At 46.2% G+C, this 14,635-nt stretch overlaps 2 protein-coding genes across 3 annotated transcripts; both read left to right on the top strand.

Annotated features, from left to right (window-relative positions):
• Positions 1–660: 660 nt before the first annotated feature.
• LOC109767459 (casein kinase 1-like protein 2) lies at positions 661–5,292 on the top strand. 2 transcript variants are annotated; one of them, XM_020326216.4, is made up of 14 exons: positions 661–1,050; positions 1,163–1,203; positions 2,012–2,081; positions 2,180–2,328; positions 2,417–2,512; positions 2,595–2,665; positions 2,892–2,953; positions 3,110–3,173; positions 3,255–3,339; positions 3,419–3,545; positions 3,687–3,769; positions 3,859–3,913; positions 4,337–4,479; positions 4,618–5,292. In XM_020326216.4, the coding sequence occupies exons 1-14, from the start codon at positions 975–977 to the stop codon at positions 4,918–4,920; spliced, it is 1,425 nt and encodes a 474-aa protein (XP_020181805.1). In that variant the 5' UTR covers positions 661–974; the 3' UTR covers positions 4,921–5,292. The 2 variants fall into 2 exon arrangements, with proteins under 2 accessions (XP_020181805.1, XP_073359257.1); XM_073503156.1 differs by having other exon boundaries at positions 696–1,050; positions 4,626–5,292.
• Positions 5,293–6,170: 878 nt separating this feature from the next.
• LOC109767458 (ATP-dependent zinc metalloprotease FTSH 5, mitochondrial) lies at positions 6,171–11,258 on the top strand. Its single transcript, XM_020326215.4, has 7 exons — positions 6,171–6,387; positions 7,480–7,558; positions 7,801–8,061; positions 8,277–8,513; positions 8,602–8,726; positions 9,282–9,758; positions 9,868–11,258. The coding sequence occupies exons 1-7, from the start codon at positions 6,361–6,363 to the stop codon at positions 10,780–10,782; spliced, it is 2,121 nt and encodes a 706-aa protein (XP_020181804.1). The 5' UTR covers positions 6,171–6,360; the 3' UTR covers positions 10,783–11,258.
• Positions 11,259–14,635: the final 3,377 nt, after the last annotated feature.

Raw genomic sequence — 14,635 nt, 5'->3', positions numbered from 1 at the left:
TCTCAACAAAGGCTGCCCCAAGGATACGTTTGCGTTGCCTCGGATTGACCAAGTGATAGACTCCACAGCCGGGTGTGAGCTGTTGAGCTTTTTGGATGCCTACTCAGGATACCACCAGATCAAGTTGAACCCGGCAGACCGCCTTCGTCACACCATTCGGAGCTTTCTGCTACCTGACCATGACATTCGGCTTGAGAAATGCCGGTGCCACGTTTCAGTGTTGCATGCAGAAGTGCCTCCTCAAGCAACTCGGTAGGAATGCCCACGTCTATGTAGACGATATTGTGGTGAAGACGGACAAGCGCGGTACCCTCTTGGAAGATCTCAAAGAAACTTTCGAAAATCCGCGTCGGTTTCAGATCAAGCTCAACCTAGATAAATGCATTTTTGGAGTACCAGCCGGCCAGCTCCTTGGCTTCCTGGTCTCAGAGCGCGGCATTGAGTGCAACCCTGTGAAAATCAAGGCCATCGAGAGGATGGAAAGACCGACCCGACTGAGAGACGTCCAGAAATTCACCGGCTGTTTGGCATATAGGAGTAGACCCATCCCCCAAACTAAAAATGGGAAGAAGGTGAAAGAGATGTTGTGCTAGTTGAGGTTTGTTGGCTTGGGAAAGGGAGTTTATTTATTTATTTTATACATGTAAGGAAGAAAAAAAAGGAAAAAGGGAGGCACCCGACCCGCCATGTTTGCCGTGGGGCACCCCGGGTTCCCCAGTATTTCCTCCCCGAGCCCGGGAGCTTGTCCGTCCTGGTCAGGTCAGGCGCTCTCTCGCTCCTCCGTCCCCGCAAGAAATCCCCAATCCTCCTCACTCCGATCCACTCGATCGAGCCCTAGCCCCCCGCCCCCGCCCCCGACCCAATTCCGGCCGCCCCGATCCGATCCGAACCTCCCCTCCCGTCCCGTACCCCGCATGCGAGGCTCCGGCCGGCGGTAGCCTCGGACGGGCAGTCAGGCAGGCAGGCTGGCGGCGATGGAGCCGCGCATCGGCAACAAGTTCCGCGTCGGCCGCAAGCTGGGGAGCGGCTCCTTCGGGGAGATCTACCTCGGTCCGTCCCCTTCCCCTCCGGCCGCCAGATCCCCCTTTCCTCCCAAAGCCATCGCCTTTTTCTCCTCCTCTTTTTTTTTTTTAACAAATTCCGTCTCCGTCTCTCTGTGCAGGCACCAACGTGCAGACCAACGAGGAGGTCGCGATCAAGCTCGTGAGTTCCTCCGTCCCTCCCTCCCCCTCCTCGACGCTCATCAATTTTATCCGCCCCCCGTGGTGTGGTTTCGGGGGATCTAGGTCGAATTGGATGCTAGATTTGGGGAATTGCCATGCTAGTATTGTATTATTTCCCCAGCGTCGGATTAATAAGGCCATGGAAACCCGGAGATTACGCGGCCTGTTAATCCCTGTAGCTAATGCTCATGGAATGGTGATGCATGGATTTGGGGTGCTGGCTGAATCATGTGCTGTGTGCAGGCCATGTGATATTTTCTGCTTAAGAGCTCTCATACTTTCCTGCAATGCAGTTTGTTGTAGGTGCTGGTTACATGCTTTGCTTTAGCTGCTGCCGAAATATGAACCTTCAAGAGGTGGAATACACATATGTCAATGCCAATACACTGCACCTATCTTCAATTTTCGTAGGCTAGGATTCATTTGCTCGATCTCAGTACACGTTTTGTCTGCCAAAATATGAGATTCTTCAAGTGATGGAATCAATGTTTTAAATAGCGGCGGACCTCAAAATCAGCTATAGCGGGCTATTTGTACATGGGACTATTTAGCGGCACCCTGCTGAAAAGGCTATATAGCGGGCGGAGCTATAGCCGGCTATTTAAAACATTAGATGGAATGCACAAATGTTTTGCAGCAGTATACTGCCCTTCTGCTACACTTTTTTCTAGTCTGGTGCTCATTTGCTTGATCTCTTAACCGTAAACTTGTAACTACATCACAAGTACGGTTTATTTTCCTGAAGTGACGCTCTTTGATTTGTCTTGTTCCTGCGTGGTTTTGTTCAGGAAAATGTCAAGACAAAGCATCCGCAGCTGCTGTATGAGTCAAAGCTGTACAGAATACTTCAAGGAGGAAGTAATATATTTTTCTGCTTCCTTGGTCTTACTTGGTCCAGTCTCTTTTCTCCCGTTTATTCAAGGAGGGATCAACTGACTCCCCCTACTGTTCTGCAGCTGGAATCCCAAACGTCAAGTGGTTTGGTGTAGAGGGTGATTACAATGTTTTGGTGATGGACTTGCTGGGCCCAAGCCTCGAGGATCTCTTCAGTTTTTGCAACAGGAAGCTGTCTCTAAAAACTGTTTTGATGCTTGCTGATCAAATGGTATGCAACACTTCAGATTCCCTTGGCATCATTACTTTGGTCTCTTCCGTTTCATCACGTGGGATCTAAACAACTTCCTTTTTGTTAGATCAATCGTGTTGAGTTCGTCCATTCCAAGTCTTTCTTGCATAGAGATATCAAGCCGGACAATTTTCTCATGGGTCTTGGGAAAAGGGCAAATCAGGTAAATGCTACATTCCACTAGACTGCCTTTATTGATGGATGTATTATTGGTGTTCTTATCAGTAACTTTCATCTATCTGTAGGTTTATTGTATAGATTTTGGGCTGGCAAAGAAGTATAGGGATACATCGACACACCAGCACATTCCATATAGGTAAATGTTATATCCCATTGTTGATCTACTTGAAGAGATTTGGATGCATGCTACAGTATATTGTCAAAGTTGCGGCTGTTCTTTTGATGTTGCCACACATAACCTTTTTACATTCATGGCATAAGCATTTTATGTTCATGCCTGAGTTTTGCACTGATATTATTTAAATCAGTGGAGAACACAGTATCTGTGGCAAAACTTATGACCGTTCTCTATTTAATCACAGAGAGAACAAGAACTTAACAGGAACAGCAAGATATGCGAGTGTAAACACTCATCTTGGAATTGGTAAGTTTGCTTGACTGTTGGCTGTGTAGTCCTTTATTCTGTAACTGTACCTAGACTCCTGAGGCATGTAGTGTCATTTGTTCCTTGTAAACTTGTCTTACCTTTCATGCATTTATCTGTTTGCATATCCTAATTTGATTTTCTGCTTCACCGTAGAACAAAGCAGGAGGGATGACATGGAATCTCTTGGATATGTGCTGATGTACTTCTTGAGAGGAAGGTTGTTGACAATAACCACACGCAATTTTTCTGGCATCTCTGCCTAATTATCTGTACTGACACATGCTGTTGTTGCTGTCAGTCTTCCATGGCAGGGTCTGAAAGCTGGGAACAAGAAACAGAAGTATGAGAAAATCAGCGAAAGGAAAATTGCCACTTCAACTGAGGTAGCCTGTGTTCTTCTCTATATCCTGCGTTCAACACCATTGAGGCATTCTTTTCTTAATTGTATTCTCTTGACTGTAGGCCCTCTGTCGTGGATATCCTACTGAATTTGCATCTTATTTCCATTACTGCCGCTCACTGCGCTTTGAAGATACGCCAGATTATCAATATCTCAAGAGATTGTTCAGAGACCTTTTTATTCGAGAGGGTGGGTTTTCTTTTTTGCATGTTGTGAACTTATAATCGTTCATTTAATTTAGTCATTAATGATCAGTTGATGTTTACAACAAAATTCTGCAAATTGCTCTCCATTTTGAACTCTTGACAGAGCAATGCTTTCTACTTGCAGGGTTTCAATTTGATTATGTTTTTGATTGGACGATTCTCAAGTATCAACAGTCACAGATGACCAGTGCTCCACCGCGCGCCATGGTCAGTACATTGCAACTGTTCCTCGTTTCCTTAATGCTGTGCACATGAGGATTCATGTCTTACTGTTTGCTACTTTCCTTTTATGTTAGGCCGCGGCAGCAGGACAAAGCTCTGGGATGGCTCCCATGGCAAATAGACAGTCAGGTACCGTATATTATCCATCTCATGATGGATTCTAGAGTATCTTATGAGTTATTTATATGTAAGGCAATGAGTTAGTATCTGTATTAGATGGAAGTCTGTATTCTTCAAATAAGATGGTATTTCCCTGGAAAATAGATTTTTGAAATGTGCATGTGGTACAACCAGATTGAGATTGAACAAAATGTTTGTAGCAGTAGGAAGTGAGAAATCAGGCTCATTACCTGTCGCTTTGTTCTGTTGAGTTGGTTAATTGTATGTATATCTGGGAACCGTTTAAATGATAATCAGATAAGCGTATGGGAAATACAGATGTATGATAATGAACCCATGGAGACTTGTCTGATTACATGCAGTTTGGTCTTGCCAATATCTTCTCTTCTCGCGTCTTTATGTGGTTAACAACTGTGCACTGAATGGATGCAGCCACTGAAGAAGGGAGGAGGAGCGGGTGGTCAGATATGGATGGCATGCGGCGTCAGGTTCCACCTCCAGCTATAAATGCAGGCAGCCTGGCCAAACAGAAGTCACCTATCAGACATGACCAATCCACCTCAAAAGATGCTATTGTAAGTTGTCAAGAGTTGCTGTGTATTTCATCCCATCTGTCTCTTGTTGCTAGGGAAATATGTAGACCACTGAAGTGGTCTTGTGTACATACATACATAAAACTGGCCTGTAACACCTGACCCTTAAATGACGTGTAGTTCTCCAGTTCGACTTTGTTGGGACGGTCAAGCGGATCCTCAAGGCGACCTGCTGTCTCTAGCAGCCGGGAGCCGAGCACGGACGCGGAGCAGACGCGCAGCCGCACGACGGACGCGAGCCCGGGGGCGTTCCAGCGGTCGTCCGCCCCGCGGTGGAGCCCGCAGGTGGGCGACTCATCGGACACGAGGGGGCGGTCGTCCTCGGGCAGGCACCAGTCGTCGAGCGCCAAGAACTACGAGTCCACGGTGCGGGGCATTCAAGGCCTCAACTTCGACGGTGACGACAACAGGAACCACTACTAGGCCCTGAGGCGGAGGAGGAGGCCGGGCAAATAAGAGGTGTGGTCTGGCGGGGGTGTCTCAGCCAGGCAGCGGCTACCACGGGCGGGCGTGCCGTGGTCTTCTTTATAACGAATGAATGGATGGAATGAATGGTGTTTGATGACGGCGGTGGGTTGCTTGGCCGTTTTAATTTGTACAGTTTGTTTCTCCCCTTTGTTGTGGTCGCTTGCAGCGGCGTTAATTTTAGTCCCTTGATGAAGATGGATGATGTTCTATTTCGGAGAGATGTATGCAGGCCGGCGTGGCATAACGCCGCTCGTTTGGAATCCGTTGGTTTTAAATTAAAATGGCCGAATGCCTGCGAATATATAATACATGTTTTAAAGTTTGTGAGACTGAGAGCTGCTGCTGCTGTTGATTCTGTTGGCGAAGCTGAGATGATTGACTGCGAGCAGATGTGCTTTTCATTTTAGTTTGTTGATGATGCTTGAGAATTGCTGCTGTTCATTTATACTTTTGGCAAGGCTGAAGTGGTGTGCTATTCTACTGTTTCATACCAAACCTTTTGGCTTGGGAGTTGGGTTGTTCATGCCATCAAACTGCTGTTGCTGCTGTTGATTCCTCTCTTCCTTCAAAAAATTGAACAAATCCAGCACCTCACTTTTTTTTGTGTGAATGGAGATATGTGGATCTCTTGGAGCTGTTCATGCCATTTTGAGTGATCTGTTTTTTTCTGAGGGAATGTGAATGGTGATCTTTTTCAAAATATTTTTTTTGGAGATTTTTGTATGCTGCTGAATTTACAATTGAGTTTTTGGTTGAGGTCTGGAACCACTTTGACTGTCTGCTTGTATCAACACCAAACTTCATCAATCTCAAGACCGCCCGGCTCAGTGCTCATAGAGGTACGGTATGCATGCGTGCCTTCATGCGTTTGTCAGAAAACAAAATAATCCGATGCAATTTCATAAACCAAATTTTGAACTTTGTTGAAAATCTTGAGACCAAATTAACTTTGCTACACCATCAACTGGCATTCTTTTTTAAGAACAAACTTGGCACCTTTTTATAATCTACTGTATTTGTTTAGTACTCCTGTACTGTACTATATAAGCACTTCTTTTTTTACCATCATTTTTTTGGCAAATCGGAGTAGAACATTTTTTTATCATCAACTTAGCACTTGTTTTTTTTAAATGGTCTCCGTTCAAGTCCGTGGGCCTCGTGGCCTGGCCCTAGCCCAACCGCCAGGCCGGCCCGGCCCGGCCCAGGGAAAGAACGACGCGAAACTCCCCACGAAATTAACCAGAGCCTGGAAAAACAGAAGGGGAAAAAAATCTACTCTTTCTTCTTCTCCAATCTCTCTCTCCAGTCTCCACCCCCACCCTCACCGGCTCCGATCACCCGGCAGGCGGCGCGGCGGGGCGCACCCCATCCCCCCCCCCCCCCCCCCCCCCCCACATGGCCTGGCGGCTCGCCCTCTCCAAGGTACTCCCTCCCTCCCTCCTGCCGCGAACAAGATTCCTCTTCCGTCCCCTTCCGTCCGCCGCGGGCGCAGCAGCAGGCGATCCCCCCCGTCTCGGGGAGCTTGGATCGGCCGCGCGTGGCGCGGGTTCAGGGCGCCCGCCGCGCCGTCTTCCGCGGTGCTAGCTAGGGTTTATTAGGGCGCCTCCAGTCCGACTCTGGAATATTCAACCCCCCGCAATAGACAGATAGATCTTACCGCGCCGGCGTACTTCTCCTCCGCCGTCCAGTGCCTAGCCTAGCCGCCGTAGCCGGTGCCTGTCGAATCACGCGAGTGCAACGGCAACGAGTCTCCTGCTCATTGCGCTATACAGACTAGGAGTAGTTTAGGCTAATTATTCGTCAAAAATAAGGCTCGAATCTGTAGCAGATGGATGGTGCCTAGAATTTCTATCTCGGACCGCCGAATGCCAGGCGGCGGTGTCTCGCCCTTTATTCAGAAATCAGATGTTGCAAATCCAAGGCAGTGGCTACCCCCTTTTCAGGGATATTTGTTTGTTTGTTTGTACCGCTGTCGCTTGCTCTGTTTGGCATGCCGTGCTTCTTGTGTTTTCACTGATTCAAGACTATGAATGAAGATGCTGGAGATTTCACTGTTAGAGAAAGGCTAAAAACTACTCCAACTGTTCACAAATATAAGATGTTTTTTTAACTTTTTTCTGAATCGGATGCATATAGGCCACGTTTTACAGTGTTATTTCACTCACAGTCTGTATGTAGTCCATACTGAAATATCCAAAACATCTTATATTTATGAACGGAGGGAGTAGTATTCACAATTTCACATGAACCTGCTCTTTTATTCAATTGTTGGAGCTATTGGCCTCTTTGGACTCGTGCTGCTTTTAGTCATGCATAGTGCTTGGTGTGTTTTAATCTCCACTTGAGCTTCCATGTTCCATGAGTCACCTGATATGTGATTAACCTTGTTGATTTTCTTTTTATATTTTATTAGTTAAGTCATTTCAGCTCTTTTTTATGGGTGTCGTTGTTGAGATGGCTCTGCTCAACTCAACCATCGAGTGCCGTATGTTTTAACTTCTATTCATGTTGCAGGCTGGAAGGCGGTCGTCGAGTGTGATCTACAATGAGCTAACGAGTACAAGTGCTTTCAGGACACCTGCAAATGGCACCGGTATGGCCTCCCTCCCTCTCTCTCCCCCAAGGACATACTGATGCTCTTATGTGGAAATAAGCTCCTGGTTTCATTATGCCGAGCATTTCTTTCTATTAGTGCGGCAAGAAGAGTCTGTTTGAGTGTTTCCCCTTGTGTAAAAAACTGTATCTTACTGTATTCCAGGTCTCGTGCTTCAGTTGTTGCTCATGAAAGAAATCCTACTGTTTGCAAACTGAGGTTGTGTGTTCTAATTAATGCAGGTGGAGTTCTTAAGGCGCTGCAAGAGAGGTACCGATCAAGCTACGTCGGTAGCTTCGCGCGTAGGCTACGGGACTTTGACACGCCAAGTGACGCCTCCCTTCTTAAAGAGATCTACAGAAGTAACCCAGAAAGAGTCGTCCAGATCTTCGAGAGCCAGCCTTCCTTACATAACAACTCTTCGGCTCTCTCCCAGTATGTGAAGGCTCTTGTCGCTCTCGACAGGCTGGATGAAAGCCCGCTGCTTAAGACATTGCAGAGAGGTAGTGGTCTCTACTGCTTCACTTAAACATATTGATTTTTTGTGCTGTTTGTTCAAGTGCGTCCTTCATTCAACGCACTGAACATGATACTGTCTGTTTACGCCGTACCCGCACCTTTAACTAGTGGGTTTCTTTTATGATATACACATGCCCTTATTTTTAACTTTCTGCTCTCATATTTTGATGTTAACACTCAACATGATCTAAACACGCAGGAATTGTCAATTCAGCAAGGGAGGAAGAAGGGCTTAGTGGCATCCCAGCATTTCAAAGTGTTGGCCGTACGACGAAAGATGGGGCTCTTGGTACTGCTGGTGCACCAATTCACATGGTTGCATCAGAGACTGGCCAATTCAAGGAGCAGCTTTGGCGTACCTTCCGAAGCATTGCACTCACTTTCCTAGTAATCTCCGGCATCGGGGCTCTGATTGAAGATAGAGGAATTAGTAAAGGTTTGTCATTTTGATGACTTTATGTACATCTCCTGATCCTTATTCAGTTCCAGCAGTAATCCCTATTGACTTTGAATTATATATGCAGGCCTTGGATTGCATGAAGAGGTTCAGCCAAGCTTGGATTCGAGCACAAAATTCAGTGATGTCAAGGGGGTTGATGAAGCTAAAGCTGAACTCGAGGAAATAGTTCACTACCTACGAGATCCCAAGGTGAAGTTTTATCACTCTGCTGTTTCCATCCACCAGTGAATTAGGAAGATATTAACAGCTGGGTAATGATAATGTAAACAAATATATCTACCCCAACGAGGTTGATGTATTAAAAATGTTGTTCTGTAATGAAATTTAAACACAGACACAGTTTAATTAATACCAAATCAACCGGTCTGTCACATGATAATTTATAAGGCCATGCCTCCTCTTCCCTCAATTTGTTGTGATTTTTAAGCTCCCAGAAGGAACTGAATATAATTTATTCATCTGGTCTTCTACAGAAACTCAATAAATGATAAAAGTTGCTTTAAGGCTCTCCTGCCTTTCTGTTGAAACCTTTGCCGCACTTTGCTTTGTAGCTGTTGAAGTCTCACGTAGAATGAAATATACTATTGCTTTTCTCATGACATTGTCCTTTTTGCACTGCTCATGTAGGGATGAGTTGATAAACTGTGTTTTGATCTTCAATATGTGTGGAGTTTATCTATTTTGTTTGACGTGATGTTCCCTTATTCCTTTTAAATATTCACGAGCGCCTTTCATGCTTTGCAGCGTTTCACACGCCTTGGTGGCAAGCTTCCAAAAGGCGTTTTGCTTGTCGGCCCACCCGGGACAGGGAAAACCATGTTGGCAAGGGCCATCGCTGGGGAAGCTGGTGTTCCTTTCTTCTCCTGCAGTGGCAGTGAGTTTGAGGAGATGTTTGTGGGTGTCGGGGCGAGAAGAGTGAGGGATCTCTTCAGTGCAGCAAAGAAGAGATCTCCTTGTATAATTTTCATTGATGAAATTGATGCAATTGGTGGGAGCAGAAACCCAAAAGATCAACAGTATATGAAGATGACCTTGAACCAGTTACTTGTTGAGCTGGATGGCTTTAAGCAGAATGATGGGATCATTGTAATTGCAGCAACAAACTTCCCCCAGTCACTAGATAAAGCCCTTGTTAGGCCTGGGCGTTTTGACCGTCATATCGTGGTCCCTAACCCAGATGTTGAGGGCCGACGGCAGATCCTGGAGACTCACATGTCAAAGGTAAAGAATCCTTCCTTAACCCATGCATTTCTCTTGTAATGCTTGATTGGTTTTCTCCACATAATTTAAGGCAGCTGACTCCACCTTTTCTCCCTGAACTGAACTGAAGGTGTTAAAAGCAGACGATGTGGATCTGATGACCATTGCCAGGGGAACACCTGGATTCTCAGGTGCAGACCTTGCAAACCTGGTGAACGTGGCTGCTCTCAAGGCTGCCATGGATGGAGCGAAATCTGTTTCAATGACCGACCTCGAGTTTGCCAAGGACAGGATCATGATGGGCAGCGAGCGCAAATCAGCAGTGATATCCGACGAAAGCAGGAAGATGACTGCATACCATGAGGGAGGGCATGCGCTGGTCGCGATACACACGGCCGGTGCCCACCCTGTCCACAAGGCCACCATTGTTCCCAGGGGAATGGCTCTGGGCATGGTCACGCAGCTGCCAGAGAAGGACCAGACCAGCGTGTCTAGGAAGCAGATGCTGGCAAGGCTGGATGTCTGCATGGGAGGGCGGGTGGCCGAGGAGCTTATATTTGGGGAGAGCGAGGTAACGTCGGGCGCTTCGTCCGACCTGAGCCAAGCGACCCGGCTGGCCAAGGCCATGGTGACCAAGTACGGCATGAGCAAGCGCGTGGGCCTCGTGGCCTACAACTACGACGACGACGGCAAGACCATGAGCACGCAGACGCGGGGCCTGGTGGAGCAGGAGGTGAAGGAGCTGCTGGAGACGGCCTACAACAACGCCAAGACGATCCTCACGACCCACAACAAGGAGCTGCACGCGCTCGCCAACGCCCTCATCGAGCGCGAGACCCTCACTGGCGCCCAGATCAAGAACCTTCTGTCGCAGGTAAACAGCAGCAGTGACACCCAGCAGCCCCAGGCCGCCGAGGTTCCACAGCAAACACCTGCTGCCCCAGCCTCGCCCCAGTCTCCAGCAGCAGCGGCTGCGGCCGCTGCAGCAGCTGCAGCACAGCAAGCGGCGGCTCAAGCCAAAGGAGTCGCAGGCATCGGGTCCTAGCCTCGCCGGGCAACCCCATTAATTAGCATGCCGTTTTTTATGGACAACAGGGCAAATTCTTAGCTGCCGCTGAAGAGAGCATCCGTACTCTAGTAATTTAGCTAGTTGGGAGTACAATTTATATGTGTTCCTGGCTGTTGGTATGATGCAGCCTGAAGAAGAAGAAGATCCGTTCATGGCAGGGGATCCGCTGATTCATGTCAATTAGATTTTGTAATCTCTGCATCAATTAGACCTCTTATCATTTGATCGTTGCGGCGCATCTCGTATGTGTGTCGCAATCTTGGATAAGTTGTAACGTGTCGGTTATACAACGGTTTAGACGTCCACCTTGTTCTTGCCGTGGCAACATTTTTCGATGTTAAAAGCTCACCAGGAATGGCATGGCATTGTAGACCATCGCCTGGTACTCTGTTGTTTCCTTTCTATATCTGCATGGAAATTGATTCTTGATGCAATTGCATCAGGTTCTTGCTTGTGTGATGTTTTTACCTTTGACAAGGTCGGCAATGAGATTTGTAGATCACCTTGTGATCACAGCAGTGTTGGCTAGTGTGCAACAACATTTTGTCTCCAAAATTTGTGGAAGCATGAATGAATGGAGAACCGGCATTCGAGGCCTGGTCGGTGGGCTCGTTGTAGGGTTTGGATTTGTTGAATTTTGGAAGGCCCCACTGCGCGAAGTATCTTGAGAGACCTACATAGATCCCACATATCTGGCACCCACATAGATAATCACAATCATAGTTATAACTAATTTAATGTAATGAAAATTGTAAAAGCGAAAAAATGCTTCCATGGTAGAATCTGAGCAGCCATGTTAACAACAGTACCGCACAGACCGTTCGAACCTTGTGAACAACTTTATTTTTTTGAGTTGTTGATTGATTTTGAGATAGCTACCCGCTTATTCCAAACGGTACCTTGTGAACAACTGTTTGGCCGCAAATCTGCAGTTGATCATACAGCTCATATCAGCAATTCATATGAATCATTGGTGGGTGGTCTTCCCATAGTCAAATAGTGACCTCTTTTTAGAATTTTGTAAGTTCATCTTTATCTCACGATCTTTTTTTTTTGTTTGGCCTTATGAAGTAGATGTGTCATTCAATGACTAGAAAGAGATTGATAGACTACATAAGCCAAAATGGTTACAGATAAAAACAACATAAAAAAAATCTTTGTTTTTACTAAGTAAGCCGTATCATCTTTTGCTTCTAAAGGTGGACTATCGGATTATGCGCCGATGGCGTCGAGGATGAAGTGATGGAAATATATCCTAGAGGCAATAATATTTGAGTATTATTTATTTCCAAGTTTATAATTAATGTTTATATTCTATGTTATAATTGAGTATTATTTATTTCCAAGTTTATAATTAATGTTTATATTCTATGTTATAATTGTTATGGTTCTCGAATCTACAATAACAAGAGGTTCAGAGGAAAACTCATGAGCATGTGTAGGTTATAAACAGTAAAATAAAGATTCCTAGTCTTGCCTCTAGGACTAGCTCATGTGTTGATTAACGGGTCTGTTTTTCTGATCATGGGCATAATGATAATGTCGATAATATTGAGAGCACAATGTTGGTAGAGCATTCGTGTTGAATTAACCCAAGTTGTATATTATACTAAAGGCATGACGACGTTGGAGCAAGGTGTGGCGGAGGCACGTGACGACGCCCACGATCACAAGGGAGCGAGGTTGCAAAAGCAGTGCTGCTGGCAATGGCCCCCCCACTTCCCACCTGGCAGGCATGGCGTACGTGCTCGGAAGCGGTGCTGGCCGAAGGAAGAAAAAGGAAGGAGGAAGAGAGGTAGTGCTTGATCGTCTCATGATGAAGAAAAAGGAAGGAGGGAGAAGAAGGAAGGAGCAACAAGAGGAAGAAGACGACGACTCAACGCCGGCTCTTAAAAGCAATCATCGCTCACACTGAGTATTATTCTGCGCCTGCCCATGGTGATGCAAAAGCCGAAGAGGTTTGGGTCAAGGTGGTTACGGGAAGCGAAATTTAATGATACTGTAAAGGAGGCTTGGTAGAAAGTAGGTTCAGATCCTACTGCTAGCTCGGTGTATGAAAAGCTAAATCGCATGCATGCGATGTTTTATGATTGGGACCAGAGGGTTCTCAAGAAACCTAAACAGCGCCTCGGTAAGGCGCAATGGAACCTTGGAAGGGTGATGGCAGGCGCAATAAGCAATGATAGCGAAGAAGCAATGAAAGAGCTTTCGGAGTTGATTGAATGTCTTCTAGAACTTGAAGAAATCACATGATGCAGTTTCATGGTTGAAAAATGGGGACGAAAATATGACATTCTTTCAAGCATATGCTTCAGCAAGGAGAAAGAGAAACTATATTAAAAAGTTGAAAGACGCCGATGGCAATTGGATGGAAGGAGTGGCGGCTCTAAATCCACATATTCAGAATTACTTTTCCAACCTGTTTTACGTCCGAAGTGCATCATACAAAAACATCTATCTTGGATAAGGTAAATTCTAAGGTCACATCACAGATGAATAATATGTCACTGGCTCCTTACACGCAGGATGATGTTCGTAAAGCTGCCTTTAGCATCGGTTATCTTAAGCCACCAGGGCCGGATGAACTACATGCATTGTTCTTTAAGAAATATTGGCATATAGCAGGGGAGGGAATTACACAAGAAGTTCTCATTGTAACTAATTCAAGGCAAATCCATGCTAAATGGAATGGCACAACGGTAGTTTTGATTCCAAAAATTGACTCCCCACAGATGGTAACTCAGTTTAGACCCATTAGTCTTTGCAATGTACTTTATAAAATTAGTTCAAAGAAGATTGCTGCTCAATTAAAAACATTTCTTCTTCTAGACATTATCTCTCCAACCCAAAGCTCACTGTTGGTAAATATTCTCATCGCTTATGAATGTATTCATAAAATAAAAACAAAAGAGTGGGACAAACATGCCTTTGTGCAGTTAAGCTGGATATGCATAAGGCTTATGATCGAGTAGAGTGGGGTGTTCGTGAGGAACATGATGCCGAAATTGGGCTTTGATGAAAGATTTGTAGAGGAGATGATGGCTCGGTGAGATACAGAGTAAGGTATAATTCGAGGTAATTAAAGTGTGCAGGAATGCGCCGTCAGATGTGTTAAATGCAGCTTCCTTACAGCAAGTGCTAGATACCTAGTGCCAAAAATTCTGGACGGTTGGCGAAGTCAAATGGTTTTTGAGCCCAAATACTAGTGCAATTACATCTCTCCTTAGGGCTCCATGGTATTTGTTGTGGAATTGTCACGGCAGATGTCCTTAGTGTCAGGACTTAGTCGCGAGGCCAGCGCATCTATGTGGTAGCTTGAGAGGGGTTGAGCGGAATCGAGAGATGCAACACAAGACAAGGATTTAGACAGCTTCGGGCCCCGGGAAACATCATCCGGTAACAACCCTACATACTATTTGAGGCTAGGTCTCATTATGATCACGGGAGAGTCGCCGGGAACCGGCTCTCGGTGCCTAGCCCTAGAGATTGTTTCTTCTTACTTGTCCCTCTTTGGGGTGCCCTGCCCCTCCTTATATAAGTGAGGGGCGGGTTACATGTGGAGTCCTAGTAGGACTAGGACTAGTCTATCTTTTCTTACAAGTTGAATACAAGTCCGGGTCTTGCTTCCTCGTAAAGGAAATATTCGTCATCCCTTTCTCCTTAAGCCGGCCCACCAGAGTATAAGCCAGCCTGCTGGGCCTTGGGCCTTGTCGTCCGCCTGATCCGCCGTTGGGGTTATCAGTAAGTCACCAAATACTCGCCGGGTCTCTGTGAGCCGCCAAGTCCGGCCGGGTCATACTTCCGGCCGGGTCATACCGCGGGGTATATC

The sequence above is a fragment of the Aegilops tauschii genome, chromosome 1 (assembly GCF_002575655.3).
Source record: "Aegilops tauschii subsp. strangulata cultivar AL8/78 chromosome 1, Aet v6.0, whole genome shotgun sequence".
Lineage (NCBI taxonomy): Eukaryota > Viridiplantae > Streptophyta > Magnoliopsida > Poales > Poaceae > Aegilops > Aegilops tauschii.
Note: the sequence above shows the minus strand (reverse complement) of the source record. Positions and strands in the feature narration are given on the sequence as shown.